Here is a 16116-nt window from a genome sequence, read left to right as displayed (position 1 = left end):
GTATTTGACTTAGGACTAACAGTGATGATGTTCTGCATCTTTTCCAATCTTATTTTAACGGTCTGCAATATATGCATATAATAAAGATGTATGAATAAATTTCACTTGATTGTGTCGTGTCATGTCACAGAAGAATAAACAGTATACCACAGTCTGTACCTTTTCACAGGACTTCTGCTTTCCCCAAAGATGCTGCAAAAAGAATAGGAAACTTCTTATCCAGGCAGTAATTTCCCTAAAACCAAATTTAAAATTGGAGGAGGCACAACAAGACATTAGCAAAAAGTATAAAGAATTCATTGATGCCTGTTGATGTCATGATGACTTAGAAACACATGTCAGAGGGCTCACTCAATAGCTGATTCATGGAGAGGAACAGTTTTAAATGACACTTTTGGTAGGAAGGTTGTTCCAAGCATCTTTGTAGAACTGTCCGAGTCTCTTCATGTCATCCCCGACTGGACATCAGGGCTCTCTGAGGGCAACTTTACCTATTCTATGTATCCATGCACTTTTTTTTGTCACTGAAGATTATTCCTTTTCAGGGTAGTTGCACGTGTCTTATGGTGGAAAATAATTGAAAACATCTCAAAATAGATATAATATATGTAAACACAAAAATGATTTTAAAAAGTAAAATATCTTTTACCCACCTATCCATCAACAACAGAGAAATAGTACTGTAATTTTCTTAAGGCAAAAGAAAGACACAAATCCCATCGTTTACCACCACAGCAACATCCTCAAACATGCAACAAACAATCGTGAAAAAGAAAATAAATTTGCAGATGGAAACAAGGTCATTCATCACGGAGACCAGCCCACACCATAAAAGGCTGTGTAATTATAGCCTCAGTTTATGTTGAGTTCCTCAAAACAAACTGGCAAAAACAAGAAAAATCAAATGAAGACTTAGCAAATTATGTGAGGAGCTTAAAAGAATCAACCACAGTATAATCAACATTTCCACTGGTGTGGTGAACTCACCAAAGCCAGTCACTGCAGTTTTTAAGCCCAATAAACACAACATTAAATATTGACTTGTTTGAAACATGGTTTAGTTATTGACTTATTAAATCCACATCTCTGTGTTTATTGTAGTTTGGTGAATTTCTTGACATTAGCCTGAAGCGGGTGTAAAACAGCAGTTCTCATGACCTTAACACTGCAGAGCCCTTGTACCAGGCCCCTGACACACAACTGTTTCAGTGGACCAGCTCTGCTTCCTGGTGTGAACATGGAGGTTCAGGTTAAAAATTGCTGTGGGGAGACCTCACGCTGGGCTTGAGGTTAATGCACAGCCAATGACCCTCGATATCCAAGGTCTGCGTCAAGCTGGGGACCTTTGGTGCATGTCATTCTTGTCTCTCTCCTCGTACCAAAATGTTTCTCCACTGTTAGCGGCATAGAAAATAAAGGCCTGAAATGCCCCATGAATAACATGTTATATCATTGTGTGCTATGTTTGGATGTTAAAAATGCTAAACTTTCTTTCCAACTTTCCATTTTTATTCATATTGAAGACCATCTTCTGAAAATATTAAACTTGTCATAACTAATTAAACAGCATTAATTGGGTTTGACATGACTGACATTTATCATGTCTGCTCTGCTAATTATTGGTGTGAATTGTCAAATTACCTAGCTGTTATTGTTTTTAATAACTTATTTGTCCACCCATTATTAGTTAATATTAGGCTACGCATCTGACTGTTATTATTTATTTTTTTGCCTTTTATTGTCATGGGTAATATCTCAATTGCTTGTTTTTTGGTAGTTTCTATTGTGAAACTGGATTTGTTTTGGGATTGATAGTTTCTATTTATTGTGATCTAATCAATGTTTATATGTCTAAACTTGAGATGGTTTTCTCCTCTTCTACTCTTTCACCGTCAGAAACCAATTACCTGCCAGTGAAATGATCTGCGTTGAGTGACCCTCTGTAACTTTTCTTTGAGATATTGTTTGGAGCCAAATCAAATCGATAAAACAATAACGACTTCAGTCATGGATTTTTGGTAGTTGACAGTGAATCACCTTTATTACATGTTGTGTTTACACACAATAAAGCAGCTTTAAAGCATTGAAGACAGTAAGCAGCTGTTGTAGCAGGTAGCAATGCTACTTCTTCTTGCCACCTTTTAGAGCTTTGTCCAGTCCTTGGATGTACTTGCGAGGAATTTGATAGTGATCTGAAATTGAAATAAAAGATTAGAGAAACTAAATGTATTTATGCAAATGAAGCAATTGACAGAAACAATTGAGATAAATTATGAGAATGATATTTGAAGTATTATTAAGTTTCAAACCTAAGAGCAAATTGCCAACTTGGTGAATCTGGTTGCCTTGGATCTGAACCATGACTCGATCTTTGGCCCCTGGGATGGGATGTAGGACGGTACTGGCCTGGACTCTGTGCTGCAAAGCTGTGGCCACGGCTGCAGGATCCAGACAGTACACTTCCAGGTTCTTTACCATAGTTACCTAAAGATAGTACACAGACACAATTAAAGCCAAAGCAACAACTCAACCAGGCTAATAGATGAACTTCCTGCAGATACAACATCTGCAGGAAGTTCATTCAATCATTTCATAACAACTCATCTCAGTTCAAGTCAGGGATTTTCTTTGAAAAACAAAAACTTTTTTTTTTTTACATTAACAGTTCTTTTTTGTTTGGTGTAGTTTCATAAAAATTTTTTTTTTACAATTCCTTATATTTGCTTTCTAGTGCTGTGATGCTGCCCCTTGGTAAAGAGGTACATTTTGGATATACAGGGTTGCCCATAAAGTTGAAATACAATATTTTTTATAACCTTTATAATAGGAATAAAAAGAGTGTTTGAAAACAAAATGATTCCAACTTTTTGGGCAACCGTGTATTTCTATCAAGTACAAAAGAGTTCCCATTTTAAAATGATGCATTGATGTTGTAAATGTTTGCTGATTACACACATGGTGATGTGACGGGTGTCACATAGGGATGGATAATGGCCTGAGAAATATCCCAAAGAAATCCTTGGGCTGCCTCTTGGATCAGAAAGCTGCAATTTTCTGCAAAATCCAAAAGAACCACAGCTTTATTTTGGTGTCTGTTCTCCTTTAACTGAACTACGCATGATGAATGGTTCATTACAATAAAATCATAACCTGTCACTTTACCCAATTTGTAAGCCAGTATATTTTAATGAAATCTTAAAAAGCTGCTACTGAAACTTACAGTTTGGTTCTGTCAGTTGTAATCCGCAGCTTACATTTTACATTGTCATCCAAAAACACGTAATGTACCTAAAATTTGTTTTTTAAGTGTTCCTGCAGAGAATCTGATCCAGGAGGCTAAGGACATCTGTGCAACATGCGTTTGTTGTCGGTTGAGCGTCTAAGCTTCTGCATTAATTCCTCACAAATGTCGATGTTGTGTGAGAACACTAGGAGGTCACACACCTTTAACCTGACATTAAGATGACTCGACAGGAAAAAATCATTGGTACAGTAATCAGATTCATGAGAATGATGAAGTTATCTGTCTGTTTAACCTTTACCATTATGAACTTTGAATCCTTTGCCCGCAACATAAACTTGGAAAACCTGGTCATCTGCGCGAAACTGTATCACTTGCATTTCAAGGTCGTTAGCTATGGGGCCTGCCAACTTTGGTTCCACTTTCCCCAAAATGTCATTTTCTTTCATCATTGTCAAGTTTGACCTTGTGATAAATATGTTTGAATTATTGTGCAGTTTTGGCATTTTACCAGCTTGATGGTTCTAAATTAAGCATGTGGTCTTGCTTTTAGCATGGAGCAAGATTTTCTCTTGAAGTAAATCAGAGCTCCTGTCTAAATAACATGGCTGGTTGACATTTCACCCTGGGGTACATCCACTGCAAGATATTGAGCAACTCCGTGTGCAACAGCTTGCTGTAATTCAAAACATTTATCAGGCATTAGGTTTCATCCTTGCTTGCTTCAAATGCTGGTGTGTATGATGTGCTTCACTTGTACTCATCTGTCTATCTACATCAGTTTCTGTTCTCACGGTGAATTGTGAGTCCTTAACAACACATGGTGGGCACAACATCTGTCCAGCGTTGATAGAGCATGAGCTGTTGACGTGGAAGTTCAAGTGCTCACAAGCAAACCCTAACCCAACATCCACCTCTCACCCTCAACAGTTTCCTGTCTGTTCCCAAACTCAAACGAAAAACTTCTGCTGCTGTTTTTAGACAGGCCGACTATGACAGCCAGGTCCCTTGGGTTACTATTTCAGACAACAGACAAATAAGTTAGGAGATGTTCTTTTACCTTTACATGTTTGGACTGTAAACCTGCAGTCTTCGTCAGAAGACATATCTTATAACTTATTTGTCTGTTTAAAGAAATAGTAAAACTAACAGACGAAATGAACATTTTCAAGCTAGACAGGTCCCTTGTCAATGTGTGTGAGTGAGAGAGAGAGAGAGAGAGCAAGTGGGGTATGTAGGGGCTGAGTGAATCAATTTTTTACACACAACTTTACAGTGAAATTGACCCAATGAAATAGTAAACTATTAGACTGTGGCAGGGGCCTTCCGTAGAGAGGGCGGTCCATCAATGTGAAGGACACATCCGAATGTGATCAAATCTGAAATTAAATATCAATGCATCTTTCAACTTTGGAAGATCGGATCCCCTGAGATGGATATTAATACCAGGTGTGAACAGGACCAGAAACATTAGTCTGTCAGATCAAATTCAAAGGACTTGAAAAGCTACCAGATGGAGTGCCAGGAAACTTTGTGCAGACATTAACTGTCCCCAGAGGATGAAGTCTTATGTCTCTGCTGACCCCTTGACTTCTCATGAGGCACCACAACAACTTAGTCACATTTGTGATAAGTGAAATGTGTCTGCAACAATAAGATGCATTTCTATTACGTTCATAGAATATTTAGCATGGCAGTGAACTTTAAACTGTCCAATATATAGTAAATAAATTCAAAAACACCACTGCTCTACTAGGGACTATAATAGATTGTATCTTAAGTTGTCACCTTCTTATTGGAGCCTCGAGAAGCCACAGAGATGTCTATGAGCTCGATGTGTCCCTTCTTTATTATGGGTGTATGTCCGGGGAACACAACTTGGTAACACTCCTGCATTCTTCCCAATGTCCTGTGAAAATGACATTTATATAACAGAGATATAGGCTGATTTACCTGCAAAGGACTTTGCTAGATCGCATTTTTAATGCCCATGATTTTAATAAACATTAATTTTAATGGTGGTATGAAGGTATTCAAAGGTTGAGTGAATGGGAAACAGCAACATTTTTGTTTCATAATGTGGTTACTTAGAAAAGGATAAATAAAATAATAACATTAAATCATAACCTGCTGAAGAGGTCATCCCACTTGAGAGACTCCACCTCCTGGTACTCTGATTTCTCCAGCAAGCAGTCACAAAGAGTTGGGTTGATGGTCACATAACTGTCAGAGAGGGGAAAAGTATTGAAGTCAACACAGCACATAGTTGATGCATAGCATCAGGAACAGGAAACACACTGTCTTTTTAACATATGCCAAGTCAATGAGAGATTTTATTTAATTTCTTCTATCGCTCATTATCAAATTGTTTCACATGATGATGCCCAAATGTCTATGACCTAAAAAGAAACATGCGATGTCTCGTCAGTTTCAGAGTCACATTTAAGCATTTTAGCCAATTATAACAACATCACATGGCCTGGGGTCATCTCCATGTTTCTGCAGCGGCTATTAGTCTTCCCTTTTACCACTGTGTCTAGTAATGGAAAACCCCACATGGTGGTTAATCTAAACCCAAACTGAGCTTGATCATGTCAATAATACGTTTTTAGTTAGTTTAGTTAATACGTTTTCCTTTCTCTTACAATACATCAGCTGACAGATAAAGTTTGATCGTAAAATTAATAAATGAAATCCTTCTTTAACTTTAAATTGTAAAACTTCTTAACATGAGACAAAGGCATGGAATACAAGAAAACACTCAAACTGAATTAAAGCCCCTCCTTACTTTTTATTATTTTCGTCCACCAGTTCATTCTTCTTCACATATTCAGTAATAATACTTCTCACTTCAGCAGGCTGCAGAATTGCTCCTTTCCTGCAGGGAACCAAAGCACACGTGAGAATAATAATAAATGTCCAAATGTGAGAATTTCATCAAAGCATCTTCAGCTCAATTGACAGGTTTTTTGTAACGCTACTCCAGCTAAAAAATAAAGACCTTGAAATGGCAAAACTGACTACTATATATTTATCTGCTTTTCTATTTCATGTTAATTTGTAAAAGGGACAAGTGTATATTGTAGGATGCAAACATGTTTATTTCAGGTTTATTTCTTGCTTTTGTGTGGCTATTGCGCTGAGCTTCTCTTCTCAGGTTGTTGCAGGCTGTGCTACGGGCACAGGGTTTTGACTGGTTGGAGAAGTGTCGGGTTGTGTGGACCATGTTGAAGGAGCATAAGAATCCATTGGTTGCTGAGTTTTTGAAGCGGCCGGGTCGTGGTACGTTGTCTCAGTTTGCGAAAACAGATCTAGTTGACTTAGCTGTGCATTTCGGTTGGAAGAAGCCTGTGCCTAAGAAAGCTGCTCTGAGGGTCATTGTTGAGGGGATGCTAGTGTCATGGGGGGTTTTGGAGCTTGAGCAGAGTAAACTTCCTCCTGGTGCAACACTCCCAGGGGTTCTTGAGAAGCTGTCATTTGAGCAATTTATGCAGCTGGAGAAAGAGAAGGCAGAGATGGAAAGGGAGAGGTTGCGCTTTCAATTGGAGTATGAAAGGCTGCAGACAGAGCTAGCACAGAAGGCCAGGGAGGCAGACGTGCAGGTAACCTTGGAAAGGGAGAGGTTAAAGCTCGAGCAGAGTTTCTCTTGGGGGCTGGTGTGCCAGGCCAAGCTGTTGGTTCTTCTGGTTTTAATGTTGCTGGCAATTTGCATTCGCTGCCTAAGTTCAATAAAAGGGACCCAGACACGTTCTTTTCTCTGTTTGAGCGTGTGGTCGACACCAGGGGGTGGCCGGACGCTGATAGGGCTTTGATGCGTGTGTTCACAGGTAGGCTCAGGAAGCATATTCTGCTCTTAGCACGGTGGATGGCACAGTTTATTCAAGGGTGAAGGCCACAACAAAAGTCAAATGGGTCTGCTGGTTCCGAGTATGTGAAATCTGCTGGTTTTGTTGCCCCAGTGTCGACATTTGGGGACCAAGTGGGGCCCTACAGACTGGCCACCGGGGGGCTGCAGAAGATTGAGGAGGCTTATGTTCCCTTTGGGACGGAAGGCTTTGTGTCTCTTGGTGAGGGGGAGAGAAAACCAGTCAGGATTTTGCGAGATACTGGGGAAAATCAGAGCTTTATCCTGGAGGGGCTGCTGCCTTTTTCAGCTGGTTCAGACACTGGTGGTAATTCAACTCCTGTGTTAGGCATTAGCTTAGTTCCAGTGTCTGTGCGTTGCACCGACTGAACTTGTTTTCTGGTCTGGTTGAAGGTGAAGTCGTCATTGGGGTGCGTAGCGTTGTCTATGGGTGGAGTGGACGTTGTCCTGGGCAGCGACTTGGCTGGGGCACGGGTTTGGAGTGATGTTGCACCACTGCTGGTAGTTACAGCATCACCTGACCACTCACCGAGCATGAGCGTGCAAGGCAGCATCCTAAAGCTGTCCCTGCTTGTGTGGTCACTCGGGCAATGAGTAGGGCCAGTTCAGGACAGGGGTGTGGGCCTGATCATTGCGCTTCCTTGCAGGTGTGTTTTCAGGTGTTTGAGGTTGAGGTTCGAGCTTCGCTTTGCCCTGGTCCTATGTCATTTGTCAGCAGGGAAGAACTGGGTGCAGAGCAGGCCGGTGACCCTACGTACGCTCGTGCCTCTGTTTAATGTGGTTGGTCATGAGAGTGTGGGGCAGGGATTGTTTGATGGTTATTTTTTGCAAGATGGAGTGCTGCTGAGGAAATGGAGGCTTGTGGTGGGGGGTGTACAGTTGGACCAGGTAACACAGGTGGTGGTGCACTTTAAGTTCAGAAACTTGTGCTAAGTGTTGCGCACGATGGCCTTACTGGTCACTTGGGGGTTAAGAAGACTTACGACCGTGTGCTTCGACATTTCTTCTGGCCTTTGCTGGAGTGGGATGTGTCGGCGTACTGTAATACATGTCGTACATGCCAGCTGACTGGCAAGCCCAACCAGAATATCGGGCCAGCTCCACTGTGTCCAATTGCAGTGGTGGAGACTTCCTTCCTTCTTTATGATTGCACACACACACTTAAAGGATAATTTCCGTTTTTTACAACCTGGACCTTATTTCTAGCATAAAATACGATCATTTACTCACCCAGACAACTTTGTTTGGAGTTGTTTTGACGAAATTAGCCCCAGTGGAGCGGCGCGTATATCCGTATAATGCGAGAGCACGGGGCACGCAATGCAGCCTCTAAATAACACATTATCCGCCGCAAAACTCGTTCTTTTCGCCAATATTTTGTTATGATACACTAGTGCTATTCCCCTCCGAGCCCGTGGTGGCATGTTAACAACATCCGGGTCTCTAGGTTGACCTACTAACCTCTGATCTGGATGATGTCATCTCCGACCGCTGCCCGGCTCATTTTAATAATCATTCTGCTTTGGCATTCAGGTCCATTTTTAGCTCAACTAGCCGGAGCTTTAGTGAGTCCAGGTTGAGGAGAGGAAGCCTGTGGAAGCTGAACTTCATCCAGCTGCTCATTTTGTTCTGACAAGTCAGAAACACGCAGAAACGAACCATAGCATTAGCGGTAGCAAGTTAGCTAGGGCAGCGGTCGGAGATGACATCATCCAGATCAGAGGTTAGTAGTCAACCTACAGGCGCAGGATGTTGATAACATGCCACCACGGGCTCGGAGGGGAATAGCACTAGTGTATCATAACAAAATATTGGCGAAATGAACGAGTTTTGCGGCGGATAATGTGTTATTTAGAGGCTGCATTGCGTGCCCCGTGTTCTCGCATTATACGGATATACGCGCCGCTCCACTGGGCTAATTTCGTCAAAACAACTCCAAATGACACCAAAGTTGTCTGGGTGAGTAAAATGATCTTATTTTATGCTAGAAATAAGGTCCAGGTTGTAAAAAACGGAAATTATCCTTTAACAACTTTGTGGTTACTTTAACTGGCAACTGTGTGGTCCTCCCTCTGTGGTTATGCTCTCCAATGAGCTGGGCATAACAGCGCCGAAGAGTAATTCAGAGTATTCGGCCTTCCAGGAAATGCTGGGTGGGGTCCTAGAGGGGACCATGCACACATGGGCAATGATGGAGACACTTGGGGCGTGATCAAGAGGAACGACCTGCCTAATCTGAACCCAAATGGGTGTTTATTGTTGTCCTCTGTGCTGGGCATGGTTTGTCCATAATGAACACTATGTCTGAATATAAGGATGCTCATAAGAGGACATGGTACCAGAGCACCCTAGGCTGAAGGTCAATGATTTTGAAATCATATCACCTGACCTGAGGTTGCATGTTCTGGACACTTGAGTAAAGAGAGGAGCTGAGCTGTCAACCGATCACCATCTGGTGGTGGCTCTATCCAAGAGAACTTCACCTTTTAGTGTTTAAGTACACCCATGATGCCCAACCCTTGATGCCCAACCCTTGGCATCATGGCGGACACCGGTGGTCAGGGAAGCCGTGCGACTGAAGGAGGTCTTCTGGGAGACGTTGTCCCAGGAGAGACAGGCCTGAGGGGTGGCAGCCTCAGCCATGAGGGAGGCAAAGAAGAAGGTTTGGGAGGAGTTCGGAGAAAGCATCAAGAAGAACTTTTAGATGGCACCAAGTCATTCTGGAAAACCATCCGCCACCTCAGGGGGGGAAGCAGGGACCATCTACCCTGTGTACAGCAAGGATGGAACCCTGTTGAACGCAACCGAGGAGGTCGTAGGGTGGTGAAAGGAACACTTTGAGGAACTCCTCAACCCAACTGGCCATCAAATCCACCCTATGAGGAAGAGGCAGAGTTGGAGGACAAGGGTTAGGACGAGGGTTAGGGTTAAGGTGAGGTACTCAAACAACTCCACAGCGGCAAATCCCCAGGGGTTGATGAGATCTGCCCGTAGTTACTGAAGGCTCTGGATGTTGAGGGGCTGTCTTGGATGACATGCCTTTTCAACATTTCAACATTGCGTGGAAGTCTGGGACAGTGTTGAAGGGGAGGACCAGAGAGTGTGTACCAATTACAGAGGTATCACACTACTCAGCCTTCCGGGAAATATTTACTCTGATGTGCTGGAGAGGAGGGTTCAGCCGATTGTCGAACCTCTGATTGAGGAGGAACAATGCAGATTTCATCCCAGTTGTGGAACATCAGGCCAGTTGTTCACTCTTGCAGGTCACTTTGAGGTAGCCTGGGAATATTCTCATCCAGTCTTCATGTGTTTTGTGGATTTGGAGAAGGCGTATGATTGGGTCCCCCGGGATATTCTGTGGGAGGTCCTGTGGGAGCATGGGGTGAGGGTCACTCCTCAGGGTCATCCAATCCCTGTATTCCTAAAGCAGCAGCTGTGTTTGGGTCATGACCAAAAGAACAAGGTTGCGGATACAAGTGGCCAAAATGTTTTTGTTTTTTTGAGCTGGCCAATGTCTCCGGGGGAAAGGGAAGTCTGGGCTCACGGATGGATCTGCTGCCCCCACGACCTGATCTCGGATAGGCGGTTGAAGATGGATGGATATCTCTGAACATGCAAAGATTTGTAATTTCAACAGTTTACCCACTGGATAACAGATGTCTGACTTAGTGACTCTACATGTATCATGAAATGACATTAATGTGGGTACCATTTCCTGGTATTGTGTTTCTTATTATGGACCAAACCAAATAAATAATGCTATCAAACTGACACTAAAATTGCTGTTGCTAAGCTAATGTGTAGAGAGGATGAGATGGTCAGCTCCAGGTTTAGGGACCTGTTTTGTTCATGCTGATGAATGCCACACGCCACTTTCTCTGTAACAATCCTTCAAACTTTATAGATGCGATAACTTGCAGCTGTAAGTAATGACATAACTGATTCATCAATGTCAGAAATAAGACAGAAAACAAATCTGTGTCTATTCTTAAGGGAGTAGTAAATGAGTAGACTGGTTTTGGGAAATGTTTATGATTAATAATTTTGTGACATGTGTCTTGGGAATATTGTGTTATCCCCTTTCAAGAGGGTCAGAGGTTGATGTCAGTGGCAGCTCAGACCTCCTGCAGCTGGTACGGATTTAGTGTCTCACTGAGGTAAACCTGAAACTTGTGGATGTACACAAGTTTCAGCACTCTCTGCTACATCCCCCTGCTGTTAGAAGATAAGTAAAAGTGCACACACCTCTTCTTTATATCCAGAAAGAGAGGCTCCAGCCGAGCAGGGACAGAGTATAAAGTTGTTATCTCAGGAGGATGATATGGAGCCTCTTCCTCTTCCCCTCCAATGCCTGTCTCCTCAGGAACGTTGAAGGAACGCAGTCTAGAAAGTTTAAGTCGTACAAAAAGGAGAAGCACAGGGTTATTCATGCTGAATGTGGGTGGGTTGTGCGTTTGAATCTCACCCAAGGATTTCTTTAAATTGAAGCAGGGCTTGGCTCACTCTCGGTTTTTCCAGTCCACCTCAACAATGCTCTCCACCCCTTTCGTCAGTTCTTTCACTCGCACAAGACTGTACTGCTGCTCCATGGTCTGAAGAAACTTTGACAGCTGTTGGAAGAAAGTGTGAACAGATTTACAGAGGGAGTTATAAAGTACTCCATTTGTGCATATAAAGGTTATAATCTGGATAATGGGTATACCTTTTTAAAGCTGGATTTCTTGATGTCCAGTTGCTTTCCATTTGGGCTGAAATAATACAAAATAATTTCAGTACTGAATTCAATTGTCCCCGAGCACATCTTAAAAGATGATCTGTAGTTTACCAGCAGGAGAACATGTGGTTGCGAAGAAATGTACTTGTCAGCAGAGGGAGCTCTGACTTCTTCACCTTGCTCTTTAGAGCATGCAGGAAACACTGCACCAGCAGGGCATCCATCATCTCTGAGAAATTAGGTAACACCTGAGTCACACCGGAGTCACATCCGTTTCCCTCACAACAGGCTCCAATCTTGTCACATCATCAACAAATTCTCCAGTTCATACAAATAAACAACAACCATATTGACCCTGTGATCATTCATTATGTGAATGTGTGAAAACTGGAATTGAATCAGATACAACGGAAATTATAAATCATAGTTTTATCAAAAGCAGATTAATGGTCAGTACTTGAAGGTTCTTTTTAAATTAATTTTTAATAAACATAATGTGAGATATGACTAAATCTGGTACCTTGTGGTGTTTTCTGATCATCTTCGTTCTCCTCCTCTTCCTCATTGCCCTTTTCACCTTCCTCTTCCTTCTGTTCAGCCAATTTCAGCTCCTCAACACCAGCGCAGACTTGATCTGTGACCTCGCCGGCGCCCTGTTCCTCCTTCACATGCCTTTCAACTTGCTCTTTTCTGTCCTCCACCTCCTCCTCCTCCTCCTCATCATCCTCATATTCATCTCCATTCACCTCTTTTCCTTCATCCTCTGCATCCGGTAGAGAGGGAGGACATGACTTGTCTCCAAAAGCCCTAAAAAACAGATACAACAAACCACATAACCACATGTGCAAAGGTTTCTTGGCCGTAGAGCTGCAAAGATGCGTGACTTGGCGTCTATGATTTCTTACACTGTAGATCGACACATTTTTCAGAGAATGATAGAATATAATAACAATGGAAAAAATGACGTGAAGTATTTTGATAAATGAGACAGAAGTGTTGCCAGTTAACTTGTGATGGACAGAGAAACATTTGTTGAAGCTCGGCCAAGGAGAGTGGAAATGAGCAATACACATAAACAATGTATAATCCTCCTATCCTCCCATAATCTTCATCAAGGTTCTTAAAACAATACACAACTCATTAAAACTCACATGTCAGGGTGTTGTTGACATTCATCAAGGGACCTCATCATCTGTCCACATGTGTGTGAGGATTGTATTGGGTACCAGTCCAATACATCAGATCATGTTTTTCTCAGTTGTTACTAGTTCATGCATATCTTGACAACCTTGGTTGTTCTGACAACAATACAGAACAATACTGTATGCTTATTATTGAGATTACTGGTAAACTGAAAGGGCCCGAAGAGGATTGCAATAGAGAAAACTGTTTTTCAGTAACAGAGAGCATTAGTAACAATGCATATGACGAACCAAAAGCTGACGCTATGATAAAATGTGTATGTGTGTGTATGCGCGTGCATGTAGTCACACTTCAACAATTTACAAGAACAGAGCTGAGAATTTAATTGCTTTTTGTTTAACATCTTCATTTAAATTACCCTATGTCAATTAGTAGATACATTTAATGTAATTTGGTGTTTATCTTTATCTTTTAAACTTTCATCAAAACAGCAAATGAGCTCATTTGGAGAGGTGGAGAGGATAAAAGCTACTCACCAGAGATTATCCATGTATGTGTGGAGAACATGCACTCCTCTTCCCTTCATACCCAAACTGAGCATCTCTGCACTGGACATTACAGCTGTGCCAACTGCAACTGGAGCTCTACAAACAACCAGGAGAACAGCATTGCACTTACTTCTGAGAGGAATGTGTCAGAGGTCTTTCCAAATCTTTTATAACAGCTTACCTATTGTTCACTAGTGTAACAGAACAGCAGTCGCCCTGTTTCACATCTGGGAGGCCACTTGAGGGCACCACTACGCCTGGCAGCATGAGATCTTTGGGAAACACAGTGCTTGTTAGTCTAAATATACTGTACAGTATTAGACATCCGTCAAGGGTTTTGATCTTGAGAGAAAGGAGCGTACCTGCCCCTCCAATCAGCTTCTGAAGTACAGGAGGCCATGTCCTGAATGTTAGCAGGAGAGCAGGGTAGCGCCAGAGGACATATACTAAAAAATATTACAATACACAGTTAAAATCAGACACTTTAGGAAGCCTACACCATCATAGCAACTCATATTATATTATTATTACCTGTGGGATAAAGTCTTTTCTCCAGTTCAAAGAATAGTGGATTTTTATGAAGAACGTAAAGTGTTACAGCTTCTCCTTTATGTGCGTAGATCTTCACTACATTTATTTCCTCTTTGTTGGGGACGAGCTCTGACAGCTCATCAGCAGAGAGCAAAGGAAAGGCTGCAGATATGTCAGCTTTGAGCTTTCTCCTAAAGACAGCGACAAAAACAAACGTCTCATTCAGTGGGTAACGTCACACTATAATACTTTCTTCACACTTTCCAGCCACGCCGTGTTAACTGTGAACTTCTTCAGATTGCACAGCGATTAAATGGAACTCCTTTACAGGCTGACCTTATTGATCGCATACTGTGTCTCCTTCTGATGAACACTGAATGATCTGTGTGTCTCAGTGATATGAAATTACATTAAGATTTACCCACTAAACTCCAATTCATCCTGGGTCTACAGCAATTAATTGATTGATGAACAAGTAAATGAATAGAATATTTATATTTATCATCTGCAACTAATTTGATATAATTGACCCTAACCCTGTCATGATGTGTATTTTTGAAACGATTATGAAAAAATTGATAACCCATGATCGCAGCCCTAAAGCTTCCTATTGGATATTATAGGCTATTAGACATTCTCAAATATGAGTTAAATATCAGTAGCTATGTCTTAGGTTTCTGTGCAAACTCTTGCTGATTGATTTAATACAGTTACTGCAGGAGTACACAAAACCTTACTCAGCAGCTCAACACTAACCCACTTCAGACTAATGAACTGATTTTTTCACCTCAGTCCAGATGCTGGGATTTACATGAAAGTGAACATAGTTAAAACACAGACTGCTTGGGTCTGTGTGAGTCTCGGTGATAAACATGAGGTTTTACGAGCAGCACACTGGGGACAGCTCCTGTACCTCAATAGCCTTTCCTTTTTGTTTTTTAACATTGACAGTAGGCTATGAGTGCATGGTGGATGAATATGATTAGCGAGGCATGTAACGTTACAGTTACAGCACTGACTCACCTGTCTGAGCCCTTAATCGCAGTGTTGGATTTGACACGGAACGGTTTGGCAAACATCTTCTCAGAAAAATAAACTACAGCGACCGAGTCAACATGCCCGCTCCTCAGATACCGGAACTGTTGTCAGCCGTCACATAAATCACAAAACAGCGTCTGTGAACCCGAGGAACTGACTAACACATTTATTTCTTATTTTGGCTTCAGACTTATCCGCTGTTCCTCGCTGGGTACGATGGTCCGCCACATATTTATTTCCGACGTGAAACGGCACCGCGGCAACAGTTCCGCAGTGCAATTTATCTAACATACTGTATGTTCAAGTTATCGATCCTAAAATTTCAAAGCAGTGGTGGAAAGAAAATTATATGGACATTTCGTCAAATAGACAATGTCAGTAGCCTACAAATTACAGCTATTCTTTATCCTTAAATAATGTAGACTGCTATAAACTTTTGAATTTACAGTTAAATGACTATTGTTTTGCAAATTAATATGTTTTACATAGGCTACAGAACAAATGAAAAGTTCATAAAGTCAAGACATGGCATCATCCAAACAGTGGCATGCACAGACTTTTTGAAGGGCAGGGGCGAAAAGAAAAAAAAAGTGAGGAGGTGGCTCCCAAGAGAGCAGTTTAGCACTTGTTTTGAGGGGGGCCCAATCCAGTTTGGATCTGCTGACTGTAGCCTATCCCGGAAAGCTGTTTTTTTTTTTTTTTTTTTTTTTACAATAGCCTAAGCCTAACTAATCAATGCCTAACACTGATGTAATTTTAGTTGCCAGCACTTAAAACAATATAGTCTACTTTGACTTAAAACACTGTAAAAATACAAAATCTGGCACATTTAATCAGTCACGTGAGAACAGAAAATCTTTAGGTGAGGTTTAGGTCTGCTCTCCTCTTTTGCTTCACTCCTGGCGTCCACCTGGGTCTGAGTCAGTTGCACCAAAGGAACAGCAGCTGCACAAAAACAAATACACAAACAACACATTTTAATGGTTATGTGCTGACTAGATTTAAGCATTTAGCACTTGAGGATGTGCCACAG

General features: G+C 41.7%; 1 protein-coding gene across 1 annotated transcript; it reads right to left on the bottom strand.

Moving 5' to 3' along the window:
- Positions 1-2040: 2040 nt before the first annotated feature.
- LOC310988315 (eukaryotic translation initiation factor 2D-like) lies at positions 2041-15187 on the bottom strand. Its single transcript, XM_083974862.1, has 15 exons — positions 15069-15187; positions 14046-14236; positions 13877-13960; positions 13696-13786; positions 13503-13610; positions 12344-12630; positions 11935-12052; positions 11812-11857; positions 11613-11719; positions 11355-11492; positions 6030-6119; positions 5369-5464; positions 5030-5150; positions 2310-2484; positions 2041-2192 (listed from the first exon to the last, which is right to left on the bottom strand). The coding sequence occupies exons 1-15, from the start codon at positions 15122-15124 to the stop codon at positions 2122-2124; spliced, it is 1779 nt and encodes a 592-aa protein (XP_083830988.1). The 5' UTR covers positions 15125-15187; the 3' UTR covers positions 2041-2121.
- Between the last annotated feature and the right edge of the window lie 929 nt (positions 15188-16116).

Source organism: Trachurus trachurus (genome assembly GCF_905171665.1).
Source record: "Trachurus trachurus genome assembly, chromosome: 7".
NCBI classification, from domain to species: Eukaryota; Metazoa; Chordata; class Actinopteri; order Carangiformes; family Carangidae; genus Trachurus; species Trachurus trachurus.
The sequence above is the reverse complement of the archived record's forward strand: the minus strand, read 5'-3'. Positions and strand labels throughout refer to the sequence as shown.